Consider the following 20,746-nt stretch of genomic DNA (forward strand, 5'->3'; position numbering starts at 1 on the left):
TGAGATCTATACTAATTGGGTCAGAGGGATACAAAGGACACTTTTTGCTCCTTGCCCTCCTAGGTCGGTTAGTTCCAAGGGACTATGAGCATCGCACAAAATGTCCTGTAATGGTGGTGTGTCATCTGACCTCTTGATCAAGGAGGCCAAGGAGACCCGACCAGATGGACTTGAACCAGTGTCCAGTCTATAAAGAGGAGGGTCAACACGGAGGAATCATTTCCTCCATGCTTCCAAGAGAAGCCAACAATGGTCGAGCAGGACCTTTGACTTATCTTCACATAGATGGAACTGGTAAAAGAAAGGAGCCAGGGGCTCCTCCCAAGCCCATGGGACCCTGAGGAACAGATCCTCAAACGACCTCAAGAGTGAAAGAGGGAGTGAGTCTTTTTAAATGAAAAACTTCTCTCAGCTTTGCTTGCATCCTCATTCTGTTTGGTGTATGCCTTCATTCAGGAGGCATTTCCTCTGGAGAAAGTAAACCTTCATTCCCTCCAGAGAGACTCTGGAACTAGACACAACAGTTTGACCAGCCATGTAGTCACTGTAATGAACATGCCTACTTGACCTACTCATCATGGATACTCAGGGACATGTAGCCTTCCAATGCCTCATTCTTAAAACATGGCCATTTACCATCACAAAAAGATTTGTACCCAGTTGTTGATGGCAACTTTATTCACAGTAGCAATTGTTTCCACTGAAAACAATTCAAATTTCCATCAGCAGGGAGCATAACTATGGAATAGTTAAGAATCCCATTCAGAAAGGAAAAGGAATGAACGTCTGATATGCATAACCATGTGGATGAATCTTGAAAGCATTAGGTATAATGAAAGAAAGGAGCACTACACAGAAGTCTGTGTATCGTTGGATATCCAGTTGCATGAAACTCAGGAAGGTCTATACCTTAACTGTGGTGGTGGTAACATGGATGTAAGAGTTTACCAAAATTCTTTGACGTGTATACTTAAAATGGGTGTGTATCACAACAAATTCATACTTGAAAAGTGACATTAAACAAAATGAAAGAGTAGTAAGAAAACAGGCCCATGTGGGAGACCTACAACGTGAACTAAAAGTTAGATAGAAACACAGAACATGAATGAAATAGATGTTGCAGAAGTAGAAGAAAACACCAAAGAAATTGTAATTTATATTTTTAAGAAAGGGTAAGTGCCTATAGGTGTCTAGTAACAGGATACTGTTTTTAAAAAAGAGCAACTGAAGAATAGGGACAATCTTGAAATTTAAAATATGACAAATGAAATTTAGAAATTCAGTAAAGTCTGGAAGATATTAAAGGAATTTCCTCAGGAAGCAAAATAGAAAATGGAAGAGAACTGGAACTGGAAAGCTAAGAGTCAATCCAGGGCCTAGAGAGATGGCTCAGCTGCTAAGAACATGCAGTGCTCTGGCAGAGACCTGGAGTTTGATTCCTAGCACCCATATCAGGCAGTTCATAACTGTCTATAATGCCAGCTCAGGGGAATCAGTGCATTTACATCCCTTCTCCCATAATTAAAAATAAATCTTTAAAAAAAGTCAATCTAGAAGGTCTGTCATTTAAAAGAGAATACACAAAAATAATGCGAGAGGACATTACCAAGAAATAATAATGAAATCTCTCAGAATTGTAGAATGTCTAAGTTAAAAATACCTAACGAGGCCCAGCATATAGTCAAGCCCCGATTGAAAAAGGCATACAGTGAAACACATCATGATGAAATTCTAGAGCACTGCTGCACAAGATCCACATAATCTCAGAAGTCCCAGCATAGAAGTGGGGAAGTGATGAAGAAGCCCCAACCCTAGCTGAGGAGCTACTGGCAGCTGATAGCTGCAGGAAGAGGGGGAGTTGGTTTTCTTTAAGGATGTGACTAGATGGGTTAACAGGCTCCGGTGGGTGGACCCAAACTGAAGGGTGTTTGGGGGACACAAATTTGTCTTGATAGGCCTTAATATATATGACAGAGTACACGAAATCAGGTGGAGGGCATTAAGAAGGGTGCAGATGGGGAGGGGGTCTAAATATGATCAAAATATATCACATGACATTCACAGAAATTCAATTTAAGAAAAGAAATTTCAGAACATAGGAAATAAAATGAATGCCTGAAGAATGAGGCAGCACTTTTAATTGTGTTTTCAACCTAGAGTTTTTCTACCCAAGCAGACTCAGTGGATTATAATAGTAGAAGGCAATGTGTTACAGCTCTGCAGAATCTCAAGTCAGTTTTCTTTCCCCTATATTCTTTATCTGGGGTTATGGAGGATGTGCATCACACAAAATGGAATGACTTGAGGGTGAAAAAAAAAAGCGTAATTCCCAGGAAACATCTACACTGGACAGAAGAGAAAGAAATCTCATGTGGTTCTTGATACGTTGTATGTAAGTTTAATCATGCAAAATGTGACTTAAACAAAAAGAAAGTTGAACTGAAGTTATTGAATAAAGGAGGCTATATAGTTGAATTAAAAGATGTACAAGACATTTCTAAATCTGGCAAATCAAGAGCAGTAATACCATCTTGGTAATGAGACTTCCCCCATGCAGGGGAAAACTGCTGGAAAAGTGCGACCCACCCATGCAGGATGAAACAGCTGAAAACATGAGAGACTTTGAGAAGGGGTTTCACCAGTGTTTGTTTGTTTGTTTGTTTGTTTTTACAATAAGCACGAGCAAGATGAATGTGCAAATATTTTGAGGTATAAAAGAAAATGAAAGTTGAAAATTTTAAAAATAAGAGCTTGTAAAACCTTTGCTACAGGAAGTGTTAGAGGAAGAGAGGCCTCCCTAGAAAGGAATGATCAGTTGGATTTAGGTACATACCCTTCTAAATAGTTTTGTACCCTGATAGAGTGCCAAATGCAGAGTTTTAAAGAATTTGGTGATAGAAATTGTGATTTATTTGGAAACCTGCCTTCCCAGTATTCTCATATGCTTCTTCCATGTACAGAGTCACTGCATCCTTTAACACAAGAGAGGCCTGCCACATTGTTTCCAATGCTGTATAGATTGGTGGGCCACTATGCACTGCTCATTTTAACCATCTTCTGCTGTTGGACATTCAGGTTCTTTCTAATTTGCCATCGTAAGGACTGCCAAGGTGACATGCTTCTCCACAGATTTTTCTGCATTGTTGGTTTTCTTAGGATACACTCTTGAATTTGGTATTATGAGTCAAATGTCATGTACTTGAAATATGCTTCTGAGTTTAACTCAGAAGCATGTATTTAGCACTGCTTTGGCAAGGATTACGATGATCTGGTTAGAGAAACACGGTATGCATAGATTAATTGGAAGTATGCCAAATGACTGTGTTAAGTCATAAACAGGAGGCGTGACTGGGAGCTGCTCAGGAAAAGATTTGTGGAAACTCTGGAATGTAAGGTGGCAATTCAACAAGAGTAAGATTCAGACACTTTGAGGGGGAGCATAGCCAGAGGAGTGCCGCTCCTATACAAGCTGAGCATTCTGAAGGTGGCCATTGGCCCATTAATCTTTAACATACTATCCATGTTCCCAGTCTTTGGCCACCTAAAGTCATAGTGAAAACCAGTAGCCTGGAAGTCCCTGGAAGGGACAGGATAGGGCTAGAGATCTTACAAAGCCCCATTTTTAGCAAATTGTCATTAATTTGCTGAAATTAATGGCCATTCTCTGAAAAATCCCCATTTATAGGACTTGGTTCTATTTGTCCTGACTCAGAATCTACCCAGTGGCAACAACTTTTTTTCCTGAAAGTGTTTGTCAGAAACAGTCAACAGCTGGGTCTGGGGCTGGGGCTTGTAACTCAGTGGTAGGGCATCTGTTAAATACATATGAAACCCTGATTTAGTCCCTGTTACTACCACAGCAGTAACAGCAACAAAAGTCAGTGGCACTTTCTTTTAATATCACAGCTACATGAGCATTGTTAACACTTGAGACAAGAAGCTATCCAAAAACAAACAAAAACCAGTAACAAGTTGAACAAACAACTTAAAAGGAAAGCTGGGGAATAAATGATATGACCAGGACCTTGGCAAAGCTCTGTTACATTCATGGCATCTATCACATATATAGGATTATGCATATGTCCAAGGATGTCTGCATATTCAGAAAAGACCTGAGAAGGCGGTGAGTGATCACCTCAGACTAACCTTGAGGCTCAGCATAAACAGGAAACAAACACTGACGATGTAGTCCAGTGTGTAAGAGAATCTCAGCAAAAATTACATCAAAAATCTGTTTTTTTGTTTTTTTTGTTTTTTTTGGAGCTGAGAACCAAACCCAGGGCCTTGTACTTGCTAGGCAAGTGCTCTACGATTGAGCTAAATCCCCAACTCCAGTTCCTGGTATTTTAAAAATTTTTTGTTCAATTTAATCTGATTATGAAGCCCTTAACCAAGTAGTCACTCCAGTAACACATGACTAGGGATACTACATATTAGTCAACCACAGCAGCAAAAGAGCAGGATCAACAAATCCTAGGGAAGTGGAAGAATCTCACTTCCAAAGTTGCTGCATTATATTGTTCAAAATGTTTTAATTTTTTTTTAATTTTAAAAAATGTTTTATTTACTATTTTTATTTTATGTGTATGTGTGTATTTCCTGCATGTAGGTAAGTGCACCTGTGTTGTGCAATGAATGCTCGTGGAGGACAGAAAAGGCTGTCGGATCCCCTGGAACTGGAGTTACAGACAGTTGTTAGCTGCTATGTGGGTGCTGGGATTCGAACCCATGTCTTCTGCAAGAAGAGTCAGTGTTATTAACTGCTGAGCCATTTCTCCAGCCCCTCAAAATGTTTAATTTTCAACAAAAAATGATGAAACATACAGAAAAGTAAAGAAAGAAAGGCTCATACATAGGGAAAATTAAAAAAAAAAAAAAAACATGCCAGGCTTGGTGGCACATGCCTTTAATCCCAGCAGAGGCAGGTGGATCTCTGTGGATCAAGGTCAGCCTGGTCTACATAGTGCATTCCAGGCCAGCTGGGGCTATAGAGACCCTGTCTCAAACAAACAAAACTCAAATCACTGTCAATAGCAACTTGAGGGGGCACAGATATTTGGCTTATTAGACAAAGACTTTAAGTCTTTGTCTTTAAATATGTTCTGAAGTCTAGAGGAAACCACATCTAAGGAACTAACTGAAAGTGTGAGAATAGTGTCTTGCTAAATAGAGAATAGCAGTGCAGAAACCAAAGTCATAAAACTAGCCAAGTAGAATTCTGGAGTTCAAGAACATAACTAGTGTGAAAATTCATTAAGTGGGGCTCAGCTGCAGGCAGGAAAAGAAGCAGTATACTTAGAAGACATCAACTAAGATTACCCAGTCTGAGGAATGGGGGTGGGGGGGTTGGGAGGTCGAGAGGAGAGGGAGGGAGGGAAGGAAGGAAGGAAGGAGGGAAGGAAGGAAGGAGGGAAGGAAGGAAGGAAGGAAACAGTCTCAGAGACTCCTGGAAAACTATCAAGTTCACCAATAAAGGTTTAATGAAATTTCCAGAAGAAGAAGAAAGAGAAGGGGAAAGAGACTACTTGACAAAATGATGGCCAGACACTTCCTATAGTTGATGGAAAGTGTATCCAAGATGCCCAATGAACTACAGGTGGGATAAAGCCAACTGAGAGCTACACCTGGATTCATCATAATTAAACCATTGAAAGCCAAGGATATACAACACAGCAAGAAAGAGTGACTTTCTGTACACAAAGGTCACCAATAAGAGCATTAGCATATTATCAGAAATAGAGCACAGCACTGTGTGTGGTAGCACAAAGGTGTAATAATTGCACTTAGGAGGCCGAGGTAGGAGGATCAAGAGTTTGAGGCCAGCATGGGCTACATAGTGAATTCAAGGCCAGCCTGATCTTCACAGTTAGCTGCTTAAAAATATCAAAAAGAAAAAGAAAAAAATAGAAAAAGAAGAAAGATGGAGATGAGGAGGCACCAGGATGACGTATGCAAATTCTTAAAATAAATGATAGTCAACCAAGAATTATATATTCAACAGCAATATTCTTCAAAAATAAGAAATGAATATATATTGTCAACTAAAAACTTGTTTATAACATTATTCTAATAACCCAAATGTAGAAACAGTCAAAATCTCTATCAGTTGATGAATGGATGGACAATATGTAGTGTGGTCTTTGAGTAGACACTTGTTTGTTAGCAGCAGGAATGAAGTCCTGATAACTGCTGTAGCAGTGGTGAGCCTTGAAAATGTGCCAAGTGGAAGAAGACAGCCACAACAGGCCACGTCTTATATAATCCCATTTATATAAATGTCTGGAGGAGACAAACCTATACAGAAAGAGATTAGTGTTTTCTGGGGATTGGAGAAGAGGGGTGGTGAATGATTGCTAATGGGCATGGATTTTGTCTTTTTGAGATGATGACAGTATTAAAGAAGTGGTCAGTGGTAATGGTTATACAACTCTATAAGTACTTTGAGAAGGTGCATTTTATAGTATATGAATTACATTCTTAGAAAACACCAAAGACTAGGGGTCCGAGAAATGGTTCAATGGGTGAAGGTGCTTACTGCCAAGCCTGACTACCTGAGTTGAAACCCTAGGACCCATGTGAATGGAAAGAATTGATTCCTACAAGTTGTCCTCTGACCTTCACTCCTGCACCATGACATGTGTGCATGAGCGCACAAACACACACGCACAAAATAAATGTAAAAGTGTTTTTTAAAAACATTGAAAAGTCAAAGGCACTGACGAATCTGTTAAAGGCAGTCTCATAGTTGAAAGACAAACTAGCGAGAAGCAGAGAGTTCTGAGTAAAGAGATGAGTCACAGTATGGCATTGTAATATTCGATGACTAAGGGACCCAGAAGAAGAGGAAGACTGAAGAGCACAGGCCAAAAGTAACAGAAGAATCTTTTCCAAGGAAAAGGACAGCTTTAAGACCAGTATGCCCACCTGTCAGGCATCACCTTGGGAAACTTCTGAATTCTGAGGTAAAGAGAAAAATCTTTCATGCTTCTGGATAAAAGATTTAAAAAATAAAATCTTGTCATTAAGGACAGCTTTAAAAAATGGGAGCAAATTCTGAAACATACCTTGCATTTGTCTCCAGAAAATTGGTAGCATGGAAAGATCCTGAAGATGGAGACCCGCTTTCTCTCAGGGCTCTCTGACTTCCAGGAGCAAAATCTAGAGGCTGAGCAATACTTTAGACAGCTTCTCCGTGCTAAAGTGCAGGGGTTGTTTGCAAGGTCACAGAGAAGCAATATTTGGAGCCTCTGTCTTTTTGATGTGCAATCTAGAAGGTTACACTTCTCACATACCAGAACCAGAAGTAGATGTTCACAGTGACTTCTGGTGCACTCAGTCCCTGAAGAAGATGATGGTACCTGGATGTCAGTGCTCCTGAGGACCTGCTGGAAGCCACTCCACATCTTCCCTGGACAAAGACAGCATTGGCCTGAGCCTCATGTAATAGAGTTCTGCAGATTTTTGTATTGTTTTGTTTTTTATGAGACAGGGTCTCCCTGTGGAACTTGTAGCCAGGCTGGCCTTGATCATACAGAGATCTGTCTGTCTCTGTCTTCCAAGTGCTGGGTTTAAAGGTATGTGCCACAATACCTGGCTACAGACATTTTTTTTTAAATGCTGTTTTTACCATAAATTTATGACCTCTACAGGCATTGCACGCACAGGTTCACTTACATATATGTAGGCAAAACACTAATACACATAAAATAATTAATTAATTTGAAAAAATGAGAATCATCAGGCATGTTGACACATGCCTTTAGTCCCAGTGATCAGGAGGTAGAGGCAGGCAGATCTCTGTGATCCTGAGGCCAGACTGGTCTACATAGCAAATTCCAGGCCAGCCAGTACTATATAGTGAGACCTTGTCTTAGATAATCAAACAATGAAAATGTCTAATATATATTTACTTCATGTCCAGGAAAAAAAACAAGGAGGATTAGAAGTAGTATTTATAGTTGAGCGTTTCTCCACAGATAATAAAATAAATATTAAAGAAAATATTTCTAGAGATACCATTGTAGAGATGTAGAAAGCCAAATTCAGTGAGAAAATCTTAAAAGGTGCCAAAATATACACACCCCCTTGCACACACACAGTTCTCAAAGTAGCAATAATTAGACTGACTGCTGGCTTTTATAAAAGAAAAAAATAGAAACCCAGAGTCAATATTTTTAAAGGTCTTAGAGAAAATAACTACCTAGAGAAAATACCCTTCAATCATTCAAGTGCAGTAAAGATATTTTCAAACCTCAAAAACTGAAAGGATGTGCCGGCCCTCAGCCTTGCGGTATAAATAGCACCAGGGATTGTTCCTCAGGAGCAGGCAGACAGGAATTCACAGAAGCAGGAAGGATTGAGAATCCAAACACGAGAGAAGGTGTCTGAAGTGATCATCTAGTCGAGCTGAGTGAATGGTGACAACATAAAATAGCCCTGAACACCTGTGTGCACTGGGAAAGGAGCTGCTGTGATGGTACTAATGGCGGCCAGGGCGGAGTTAGAACCAAAAAGGACAGTTTGGGCTTTGTGCAACTGTTAGGTCACTACAGCTCACTTCAAAGAGCAAGGAGAGCAAGGGATCATGAGAAATACATCATCTCAGATGAAGTTGCTCAAAACATAGCAGGGGGTTGGTCTTTCTAGTCTGAGGGGCTGTGTCTCCAGCTTCCCTTTCTGTTTTGCCATTTTTCTGTCAACGCCTTTGTTTCCGTTTTTTTCATCTTGATTGTCTTCCTTCTATCCCGTGCATTCCGGTCCTCCTGCCTCCTCCCATGCATTCCGGTCCTCCTGCTTCCTCTCGAGCATCCTGGTCCTCTTCCTCCCTCCCGTGCATCCTGGTCCTCCTGCTTCCTCTGCATTTGTCTTTCCTGTTGTAGGTATGAAAATGTAGTTTTTTTGTGTTTGTTTGTTTTTTTGGTCTTTTTGAGACAGGGTCTCCCTGTAGCCCTAGCTGTCCTGGAACTCACTATGTAGACCAGGCTGGCCTTGAACTCACAGGCCTGCCTCTGCCTTCCCAGTGCTGGGACTTAAAGGCATGCGCCACCATGCCTGGCCAAGAATGTAGCTTTTAATTAGAGTTGTTAATACATCTTAATCACAATTATATATAGATAATAGATATATATATATATATAATTGTGATTAAGATACAGATAACATGATATTTTCCACTTTTGGTGGAAAGTTTTAAGTGTATAATTTAGTGGTGTTAGAGGTGTTCACATTCTTGTATAGCTGTCACTACCATCTATCTCCAGAACTTTTGTCATCTTGAAAAACTGTAAATTGTAATGTAATTTCTTCTTTTTTCAAGGGAACAACTAAACATTAGTATTTCTAATACTAATACCCAACTGAAAGAAGTTCGTTATGAGCTGGGTGTTAAGGCTTACACCTTAAATTCCAGTACCTGGAAAGGTAAAGCAGGAGGACTGCCATGAGTTTGAGGCCAGCCCTTGCTGCGGAATGAGGCTTTGCCTCAAAATCACAAACAAGCAAGGCACTTAGTTTTGTTAGCGTGGCACTTGGATTGACCTTGTATCTTAACAATTCCAAGGTGAACCTTTTTCACGTTTTAGCATTCCTTTGGTAAGGAAATGCTATACCATGCTGGCATTTATAGCTTAATGACAGAAGGCTTTTTTCTTCCCCTTTCATAGTACATTTTATATGAGGGAGCATATCAGATTCAAATGTGATAATTCTTTACATGAGTTATTTGTGTGGTAGAATTGTGTGAGATTATATATTTCATATATAATCAGACATTTATTTGATACTTTCTAAAAAATAACATTAAAAATATCTTGTATTTGATATAAAGAAAATAAATGTTGACTTTAAAAAAAAAAAAAAGACCTTTCTTTATTTTGCCATAGAATTCTAATGTTATTCCAACACCCATCCATCTGTATATACCAGGGCTTGTGGGGCACCCGAGTCTAGTTAGCTACAGCAGTCATTGTATGCAGGCATGTGGAATTGCTTTGGGCCACAGACATGTTGTTGGCTCTGAATTCCATTACATGGACATAGAAGGCCACCTTCAGCACAGACTCCCGCTCTACGTATGACTTCACTATCCTATGAAGAGGGAGAAGGGAAAAGGAATGAACAACAAAAATTTTAAAATCACTTCTGTAGCTTGTAATTTGGCAATCATATCCCTAAGAGCATTACTTTAAACTTTGTTTGGGTGAATTTAGAGCAATTACATAGAGTTTGGTCCAAAGGATTTTTTTTCCTTCTCTACTTTGATTTTGTAGCTTGCAGTGAGCTTCATACTCCATCGCTAGATCGAAAACCAAATAGTTTTGTGGCTGTGAGTGTCACCACCCCTCCACAGGCATTCTGGACAAAGCATGCACAGACAGAGATCATTGAGGTGGGTACTGCTGGTCCCTCTCCTCTGAGGGAGCCCAGGTCATGCTCATAGATATCCGGGGCCCTGGCAGTAGGACTGTTCAGTTCCTGAGCGTCAATAGCTCCAGTTGCTCGTATGTGAGTTATTTTTCCATTACATTGCTATTTTTCATCACACCCAAGTGGCCACATCTTACACCTCCGCCTCATTTTAGGATTGTTGATGAACTGTTGGTTGGATATCTTAAAGCAGTGATCCTCTACGGTTGATTGACTTTTAAGACGTAAGGCCTAATTCTTTCTTGTCACTTCCAATTTATTGCTACTTTTAGAAAACTGCACTTATTAATCAGAACTTGGAAGAATGTTTACTTGGTATGCTGGGCTATATCTATTTTTATTTGGTTTTTTATTTATTTTGGTTTTTCATTCTTTTAAGTTTTGTGTTTTGTACTTAATCTTTAAATTAGTTAATATAAATTTATCAGTGGAAGTTTACAAAATCTTTTTAGATAATTGAGGCCATTATGTAAGTTAAAACACTAAATGTAGTTGTTACTGATGGAATTCCACAGTTTTATCTGTACTGTGAACAATTATACTTAAACTGCATTCATATTGTTTTTTTGTTTTTGTTTTTGTTTTTTTTTTTTTTCCTTTTGAAGCAGGGTCTCACTGTAGCCCCAGCTGGCCTGGAACTCGCTATGTAGACCAGGCTGGCCTTGAACTCACAGAGATCTGCCTCTGCCTCCCAAATGCTGGGACTACAGGTGCCAGCCCGCCCAGCTTGCTTTTGTATTTTTATACTTTTACATAAAGATCTGATAATGTGTTATGTTATATAAAAGCAGTTTACATTTTAGAAGCTAGACCCTTCTTTGAATCTCTTAGAAGCTTGTTTCCAAGTTAAGGTCAAGCATGGATGTTCCAAGCATTTGTTGACCACTACCTACAAGTCAATCCCAGTACTAGTCATTGATAGAATATCCACAGGGTCTCAGGCCCTGGCCCTCAAGAATTTCTTATGGGAGAGGGGCAGACATTTACATGACCATCTCTACCCACAGCAAAGCATGGGAAGGAAGGGTCCCCTCCAGCAGGCTAGGTGGGACTTGGTGAAATTCTGCCATAGCAGGTCCAAGTGGGGCCCAGACTCTGCAGGTCTGACAGGATTGCAGGTAATACCCGTAAGCCCTGTCTGGGGACTATACATAGTTATGCAAAGGCAGGATGATAGCAGAGCATTGTGGGAGTTTAGGGAGTAACTATCTTGCTAAGTGTATCCTAAAGATCCAGACAAAGAAAGCAAGGAAAGGAAGCCTTAGAAGCCAGGCCAGGGTGTTTGTGAATATAGCACTGTAGCTAGCTGGCCTGTGCAGGCCTTCTGCAAGAGTCATGTGACCAGTTGTTCTGACTCTTTAACAGGCGCCAGGGGAGTGGTGCAGTACCTGACTTTGGCAGAGGGAGGGAGTGGACAGAAGAGGAATATAAGAAGCAGCTCTGGAAGTAGAACTTGCAGAAAGAGTGCACAGTTGTTGGGTCCTCAGCTGCTCCACAGAGGAGGCGGCACCAAAGCTGACATCCAGGTTTTAGATAGAGTCATTGATGACTTTCACCAGGGCCGATGGGGGGAAGACATTGGTTGGGGGTTGGGGGGAGCTTCCCAGCAGAAACTCCAGGAGCGGCTGTCCTGCTGGCACTGAGAGACTAAAGCTAGAACTATAGAGAGATCCCAGTCAGGAGCCCAGGCATCACCCAGGTGCAAAGTGGGCACAGTAGTAGTTTGCTGAGATAATTAGCCATCACCCAAGAAAGATAAGATTACAATGGAGCTTTGGGAGTCAGGGCTAAGATGGTAGGAAATAGCCACCTGTGATCTAGAAACTAACAGCTGGTCCTGAAGGATAGGTATCAAAAAGTCAGCTTTAATTATTCCAAACACAGGATTCTAGAAATAATAACTTAAAACCATTCACTTACTCTTTCATCTGCCTAAATGTATATCTTAAAGGAACAGTCCAAAGTAAGGTCTAGATGCATAACATGCTCAAAGCTATAACACTAAGAATGCATGTGGCATTGAACTCATTTCAGGTTTAGAAAATTCCTCCTCCAGAATGTGAAAGCTTTAGGAGTTAGCCCTTAGCACACCTTCTGCAGTGGCCTGTTTTGTGGTGTCGGGATTGGTGATCTGTGTCACATTTTCTTCTTTTGGAAGGCAGGTTTTTGCTATTGTTCTGTGCGTCTGCTCATGTTACCATTAGCATTTGTGTTGAGCTAAGTCAGTAAAAGTGATAATTTCCTCATTTTGAAAATGTTAGTATATTTTTTAAAAATTACTTTAAAAATCCAACTCTGATTCTATTCTTTTCTGTTCTAGGGAACCAACAATCCTATATTTCTAAGTAGCATTGCCTTCTTTCAAGACTCCCTTATCAATCAGATGACACAAATCAAACTGTCTGTGTATGATGTCAAAGATAGATCTCAGGGAACAGTTAAGTAACATACTAAAACTTTATGGAACTTCCTTTTCTTATAGTTATGTAATCATCTGGGTAACATTGATTTCACTACTAGCCCACGAATTAACTTATTTCTAAACATACTTGCCTCTGGGGATTTATTTCTGAGCATTGTTATTGGGCTCCTGAAGTGAGGGAGGGATATGTTATAGGAACCATCCCATTTCCCTGGGCTGTGGTACTTGGAATAGAGGCAAAAGGAATATGCTTATACTGTCTTTCTCCTTCCCTTTCTCAGATGTACTTACTGGGCTCTGGAACATTCATTGTCAAAGATCTTCTTCAGGACAGGCATCACAGATTGCATTTAATACTAAGGTTAGGCTTTTAATTTTATTTTGTTGAAAGGGTCTAGAGTTGTGAGCTCCATGGACAGGTAGGGTAAGGGCCCTTTCTCTTAATCTGAGAGTACTCTGGCCACTCCCTTCCTCCTAGAGGCTAATCTAAAGGGAGACCGTGGTGTCTACTGAGGTGAGGCAAGATGAATCACTCAGCCTATTAGAAGCCCTGCCAGGATGGTACCTTTCTGCTCCCAGGGCCCAGTGACCCAGGGTGGCTAAGCTTTGTCTTTAGCAGAAAAGAAACACAGTCACCCCACTGATTTTCAAAGCATGTTGCTTGTTGCAGGTCTGCAGAGAGTGACCGTGTAGGTAATATAACTGTGATTGGCTGGCAGATGGAAGAAAAGTCAGACCAGCGGCCCCCTGTGACTCGGTCTCTAGACACTGTCAATGGGAGGGTGAGTAGGCACCTTCTCATCTCTTATGGAAAACATAAGAGAATTGAGTATTTTCAATGACATCTTAGCAAAGCATAGGGCCTGCTGTTCAATACTCCCCTCCATGGGATGGGATGCTCTGGTCTTCTACAGATGTGACTCCACGTAGAAAGGAAGGGCTTCTGGTTGGGCATGCAAAGCTCTGCTGACGTGGAGCCATCCTCCTCTCCCTGTGCCCCACTAACTGCGTCATTGGAGCAGGAACTAGAGAGCAAGATGTAGGTTAGCTTGTATTTGTGGGTTTGGTAGGGTAGGAATGTGTGAGTGAAGAGGTCATGGAGACCTAGGCCTTCCATTATATTCTGGTAGAAACTGTCCTCCCAGACACAGTCACCTCCTTGCCCATACCCATCTTCTCAGGACCCCCTCTACTCCATCGCCTGTCTCCCTCTGGCTCACATAGTCTCTCACTCAAACACTGTTCTCAAATTGAGAATTCCATTTTTGGAGGCCAACACTGTCAAGGATGCATTGTAAAATACAAAGATATCTTATTTTGCCTAAAATAAGCACAACACAGGCTCTGAGAATATTCTTGGCATCATCTGTCCTTCTCTTTCATTTTGTACACCAGAACACTGAAACCCAAGGTGAAATGACTTAGAAGACATGCATGCAAAGAAAACTAGGCACGTATAGAGAAGGCACAGTGAACTGGGAGGGGAATCTGTGTACATCTGTGGCTGGGCAGTGGATTCTTATAGAGTTAATGCTCAATGTTGGGTTGAGAGGTCTCATATGATGCCTGAGGTCCCCATTTCTCTGGGCACTCTGAGGTCTTCTCAACTCAGTTTTCTTGTGCTTTTCTGTATGTGTTTATCAGATGGTTCTGCCTGTTGATGAGAGTTTGACTGAGGCATTGGGAATCCGATCCAAATATGCTTCACTTCGAAAAGACACTTTACTGAAATCGGGTAAACAGCTTCCTCCGTTGATACTCTTGCCACTCTTGTGAGTGTCCACCCTTTACTCCCCACCTGCTGTGACTGTCACCTGTCTGCTGTTCATCAACAAATCAATTTCTGCAACACAGAGAGTTAGTAACACCCTGAGGAAGGGACTCCTTTGTTTTACTCTTTGCTATTTCATTCTGGGTTTGGTGACTGACAGTCTTGGCCACGCCAGCTGCTTACACTTAAGAATTACTTCCAGCTTCTGCCATGGTGGGAGGGGCCTCAGGTGCAGTCCCTTGGTGGAGCTTGGTTTAAGTGGGGGTTTTGTTTCTTTTTTTAAACTCCCTTGGTAAAAAGGACTTGAGGGTCCAACAGCATTGAGGGCCTGAGTGGGGCACATGGGAGACAGGTCTATAGCCAACAAACCCACAGCCTATCTTCTTACCATCCCAACTCAGTGTTTGGCGGTGCCATCTGCCGCATGTACCGGTTCCCAACCACTGATGGCAACCACCTACGGATCCTGGAGCAGATGGCAGAGAGCGTCCTCTCCTTGCATGTGCCTCGGCAGTTTGTGAAGCTCCTGCTGGAAGAAGATGCAGCCAGGTGAGGTCGCATTGTAGAGGATGAATGAACACCCTTTACCCATGTCATATGAGTATGCCTTTCTGAGATGTGAGCAGAGGCAGAGTAGACCACAGACCCAGGCTCTGAAGCACATTATATCAGTCCCAAGGGAGGGTGAGGCCTGTGGTGTTGGGTGCACATGTGCCATGGTGATCATGTGGAGGTCAGAGGTCTTGTGGAGTTAGTTCTTTCCTTTCACCATGTAGATCCTGAGGATCCAAACTCACGTCTTTAGGCTTGGTGGCAATCACCTTTACCTACTGAGTCATCTCTCTCTTGATTGTTGCTTGCTTTCTCATTTTGCTGTGTGTTACTGCTTAAAAGAGTGCATTCATTGGGCAGGTGCTTTATTGCGTGCAAGAGTTGAGTTGTTAGTAGCAACTGTGTGTGCAGGCATTTGTACTCAGTGTGGGCTGCAGGATGATCAGAAAGGGAGACAAGAGAGCCACATGTGTCGGTATGTACTTTACATTGAAAGGGAGCTGTTGGAATGTAGGGAGGGGAGTGGAAGGTGGCCTCCTGGTAGTTTCTTACATCTTCTTTCTCCTCTGTTTTGGAAGATCATGTGTCATCCTGTTCAGATTCAGACAGACTATGCCAATGGTGTCTTCAAGATCATGAGGCTATCATGGCAGAGCCACTCCCTGAAAGCCTCTTTCCTCTTCTCACCTCTATTGTTTCCCTTGAACAATTACTTGAGTTCCTATACAAAGTTTCCCCACATGCTTCCTCATGTGTTCAGTGGTCTGTGTCTCATGCAGTATGTGTTCTTGTCCCTTGGTGGCTCTTTAGACTGGCAGTGTAACCACTACTGGCCCACTCTCCTTGTCACCACTGTAGGAGATGAGTCAACCCTATGACCCGATATGTGTATCTTGTTTGCAGAGTCTGTGAGCTGGAGGAGTTGGGGGAGCTGTCCCCTTGCTGGGAGAGCCTCCGGCGCCAAATTGTCACTCAGTACCAGACCGTCATCCTCACCTACCAGGAGAACCTGACAGACCTCCATCAGTATAAAGGTGGGTGTGGTCCCGTCCCTCGAGGCTCATGTGGATTCCACATTCCCAGCCAGAGAGCTGGAGCCCAAGCTTGTTCACACACTCTCACTGACAATCTTCAGTGGATTTTTAAAAATAGATTCTCATGTAGGTGTGAATTCTTTCAACTTTGGGCTTTTCAGATCTTAATTAAAAAGACAGAGTTGCAAGAAGTCCTGCTATGGTGTTATCTGCCAAAATAACCACCATAGGATGAAATTTATGGGAGACAAAATCATATGATATTGTCGGTTTATGTACATTCTTCCTCTTTGTCTTATACCACTGAAGACCAAAACAACATAGGCTATTTATCTGAACAAGGAAGTTTTCTAGATTTTTCTGATTTAAATATTCAGAGGTATTTTTATTGAATGTATGAATTGTCAGAGTGAACTCTATTTTAAGACTCAAAAGAGTCTTTTCTTGCTTTTTATTTTATTTTTCCCCAGTGGTGGCATCCTGGGGATCAAGCCCAGGGCCCTGTGCATGCTAGGAAATCCATTTGGCACCCTTTATTCTTGAAAAATGCCATTTGATTTTCAAAATATGCAGATTCTTTTTAACTTCCTTTATTCCAAGTGGGATGCACTTTTTGCTTCTTTACTGTTTTGGACTTTATCTTTGGATTCTTTCCTTTTTCTCTTTATATAATGTTATTATCAAGGTTTAAAGAAAATCGTAAGCCTTTTATTTATTTATTTATTTATTTTTAGAAGAAGCATTTCATTACAGTTTTAACATACCCAATAACAGTTTCCAGAGCAAAGATACATCTCTTTCAAAAGTGGCTATAAAATCTTTAGGTTCACAGTTGAATTAATACAATTATACAGTATTGAACTCAGTATAAACCCTGTAAGACATAAAACTGAATGAGTTTTTAACCTTTAAAAAAGATCTCCATTTCATTTTTAAAATATACTGTTTCATTGTTTTTGCTAGTAACACTTAGATGTTGGCCTATGCGCCTCTAATATGCATGTATCTGATTATTACTAGTCATAGTTGGTTGCACTTGGATCCTTGGCACCTGTGTATGGATATAAAGTCATTGGGTAGATTTCAATGGTAATGTTTATCACCTCTACTAATTAACATGACATAAATTTTTATGCTTCCTCCTCAAATATAACTCATTTTTTTAATTTGTTAATTTTTTGTGTCTATATCACACAGAACATCCCAAACCATCTTATTCATCTATACACCCACTTCCCAAATGGCACCCTCCCATAGCCTCCCCCACCCCAACAGAGGCATTATACTGTGTCATCCCTGCTACTGTCTGCTGTGTTGTCACACAGACACCCCCAGCTGTGCCCCAGTACTTGTCCATCCGGTGAATCTAGTCAGCCTATCTAGAGGTCTTTGTTTTAGGAAGGTCAGCTGTTCCTCATCTAGCAGAAATCAGTTGTCAATATTCCTTTAGATAAGATTGGGGTCTGCCGTTCATTTTCCCAGTTCTGTGCTGGGTTACTATCTGGGAGTCCCTTGGGCTACCCTAGCCAACAGCTCAAAAGAAGGTATCTCCTATCTGGCATTGTTTCTTGTTATGTAGCCTTTAGCTATACATATGGGCTCTTAAAAAATTATATTGGCCTTTTAATCTTTGGTTATACTTTCCTTTTGGATGTTTAAGGACACACAGTTGGCCCAGATAAACCAATTTATTTTTACTCTTAAGGCTGTTTGAGGATCTCTTCCTCAGGGGTCACATGGGCTTGGGAGGAGCCCCTGGCTCCTTTCTTTTACCAGTTCTACCTATGTGATGATAAGTCAAAGTCCTGCTTGACCATGGCTGGCTTCATTTGGAAGCATGGAGGAAATGATTCCCTCCTCTTTGTAGACTGGACACTGGTTTAAGTCCATCTGATGGGGTCTTCTCAGCCTCCTTGATCAAGAGGACAGGTGACCCACCACCATTATAGGACATTTTGAGAGATGCTCATAGTCCCTTGGAACTAGTCAACCTAATTTGAACACTTGGTCCCCAGTTGATGGTGCTGTTGGGAGGTCCTGAATCCTTAGAGGTGGAACCTTGTTGGAGGAAATATGCCACAGGGGGCAGGCTGTGGGAGTACATAGCCTCGCCTCACTGGCAGTTTGCCCCCTCTGCTTCAGTTGTGGTGAAGATGTGAGCACTAAGCTTTCTGCTCCTGCTGTCCTGCCTGCCGTTTGCTGCCAAGCCTCCCTGCCATGATGGACTCTTATCCCTCTGGAACTGTAAGCCAGAACCCTTCTGTGTGTGTGTGTGTGTGTGTAAGATCTTTTTGAGATAGACTCCCTGCAGCCCTAGCTGTACTGGAATTAACTACATAGACCAGGCTAGCCTCAATCTCACTGTGAGATCCACTTGCCTCTGCCTCCCGAGTGCTGAGATTAAAAGATGTGCGCCACTGTTCCTGGCCAGAATAGACTCTTCTATAAGTTGCCTGTGGTGTTTTGTCACAGCAACAGAAAAGTAACTAATACACAGTTAAGTATGGATAAGTAAACACTAAATTCACCATGAGTTGTTGAAAGTTAAATGAGATGTCTGCAATTCCAGACATAGTGTCTGGCAGAATAGGCACTAAGGGAGGTGTAATGTCAAGTATTTATGTCTGTTATTTCCAGATCAGAAGTATGTTCTTACATTTCAAAACACTTTATTGTGAGAATTGTCAAGCCTGTAAAAATGTGGCAAGAACTGTATGCCTTTCACTGAGATTCTTTAGTTCTCATTGTTGTATATTAAATTTTTTTGTGTGTGTGATGTACATGCATGCCACAGTGCATGTTTGGAGGTCAGAAGACAACTTGGGGGGAGCCCTCTCCCTCCTTCCATGAGTCTGGGGTTCAGACTCAAGTTGCTGAGCTTGGTGGCAGTGTCTTTACCTACTGAGCCATTTTGCACCTCAGTTTTTTGGGGTTTTTTTGTTTTTTTTTTGTGTGTGTGTGTCTTTTTGAGACAGGATCTCCCTGTAGCCCCAGCAGGATTTGTAGTTTTTTAAGAGTTCTCCACATTGCTTTCCATAGGGGTTGAGCATGTTTGCAGCCCCACCAGCAGTGGGTGAGTGTTCCCCTTTCCCCACATCCTCTCCAAAATTTGGTATCATTTGTTCTCTTTATCTTAGCCAGTCTGACTGGGATACGATGAAATCTTAAAGTGGTTTTAATTTGCATTTCCCTAACTACTAATGGTGTTGAACATCTTTTAAGATGCTTCTTAGCCATCTTTATTTCTTCTTTTGAGAACTCTCTGTTCAGCTCCTTAGCCCATCTTTTAATTGGGTTACTTGCTTTCTTGAATCTTTTGGGTCTTTTTGGTTTGTTTGTTTCATTTTGTTTTTTAATCTTTACAAAAACTTAATTGAGAACTTCATACATGCATATAAGATGTTTTGGTCAAATCCATGCCCACTCCCACCCCTCCAACATTCCCCCCTCTGAAGAGGTAACCCTAAAATCTTTTAATGATTAGATACAAGCTCCCAAATACTTTTGACATTTTTGGCCTTGGAACAGAGTATGTTCCAAGAGGGACATGGACATTTTGACTTTTAGCCAAGAAACTGGCTACATTTCTTTGGGGTCATTTTACCCTAACTGCCTAGCCAATTCCTACCTCCTATTCTTATCACATCATCCTCTGAAGGGTTACCCACATTGCCAATAGGGAATAGGGATGCTGACCGCTCTGGCTTCTTCCATGCTGAACAGGGATGCAGGGTGAGGCAATGGGAGTACCCCTCTATTTGTTTTTTGAGTTCGTTGTATATCCTGGATGTTAAACCTCTGTCAGATGTGTCACTGGTGAAGATTTTCTCCCATTCTGTGGGTTTTCTGTTCACTTCCCTGGTTCCCTCCTTTGATGTACAAAAAGCTTTTTAGTTTAGTGAGGTCCCATTTGTTGATTCTTGACCTTGTTTCTTGAGCAATTGATGTCCAGTTTAGAAAATCCTTTCCTACACCCATATATTTTAAGGTATTGCCAATATTTTCTTCTAACAGTTTCAGAGTTTCAGGCTTTACATTGAGGTCTTTGATCCCTTTGGAATTGACTTTTGTGCAAGGTGAAAGATAGGGGTTTAGTTTCATTTTTCTACAGGTGGAGATCCAGTTTTGCCAGCACCATTTGCTGAACATGCTTTCTTTCCTCCAGTGAATGTTTTTGTCCCTTTTGTTAAATATCAGGTGGCTGAAATTGCATGTACTCATATTTGGGTCTTCAATTTTGTTCCATTTATTTTTGTGCCAGTACCATGTTGTTTTGATGACTATAGCTCTGTAATACAGTTTAAAATCTGGTATAGTAATCCCCACCCCCGGGATTGCTCTTAGTGCTCAGGGTAGATTTGGCTATCTGAGGTCTTCGTGCTTCCATATGAATCTTAGGATGGTTTTTTCCAATTCTGTGAAAAATGTCATGGGGATTTTGATTGGCATTGCATTGAATCTATAAATGGCTTCTGGTGGGATGGTCATTTTCACAATATTAATTCTTCCAATCTTTGAGCCGGGGAGGTCCTTTCATCTCCT

At 41.3% G+C, this 20,746-nt stretch overlaps 1 protein-coding gene across 28 annotated transcripts in view; it reads left to right on the top strand.

Annotated features, from left to right (window-relative positions):
- Inpp4a (inositol polyphosphate-4-phosphatase type I A) overlaps positions 1–20,746 on the top strand; it is a 175,864-nt gene that overhangs the window by 108,408 nt on the left and 46,710 nt on the right. For 16 of the 28 annotated variants that reach the window (XM_029569767.1, XM_008845834.2, XM_029569766.1 and 13 more), the window contains 7 exons: positions 10,269–10,387; positions 12,746–12,862; positions 13,129–13,208; positions 13,518–13,629; positions 14,492–14,582; positions 15,020–15,167; positions 16,074–16,204. In XM_029569767.1, the coding sequence (XP_029425627.1) occupies positions 10,269–10,387; positions 12,746–12,862; positions 13,129–13,208; positions 13,518–13,629; positions 14,492–14,582; positions 15,020–15,167; positions 16,074–16,204 (798 nt within the window). Of the gene's footprint in view, positions 1–10,268; positions 10,388–10,580; positions 10,650–11,432; positions 11,544–12,745; positions 12,863–13,128; positions 13,209–13,517; positions 13,630–14,491; positions 14,583–15,019; positions 15,168–16,073; positions 16,205–20,746 lie in introns of those variants that run through there. The other 12 variants (XM_029569756.1, XM_029569751.1, XM_029569749.1 and 9 more) reach the window with 2 other exon arrangements.

This window comes from Nannospalax galili, unplaced genomic scaffold (genome assembly GCF_000622305.1).
Source record: "Nannospalax galili isolate Female #2095 unplaced genomic scaffold, S.galili_v1.0 scaffold182, whole genome shotgun sequence".
Lineage (NCBI taxonomy): Eukaryota > Metazoa > Chordata > Mammalia > Rodentia > Spalacidae > Nannospalax > Nannospalax galili.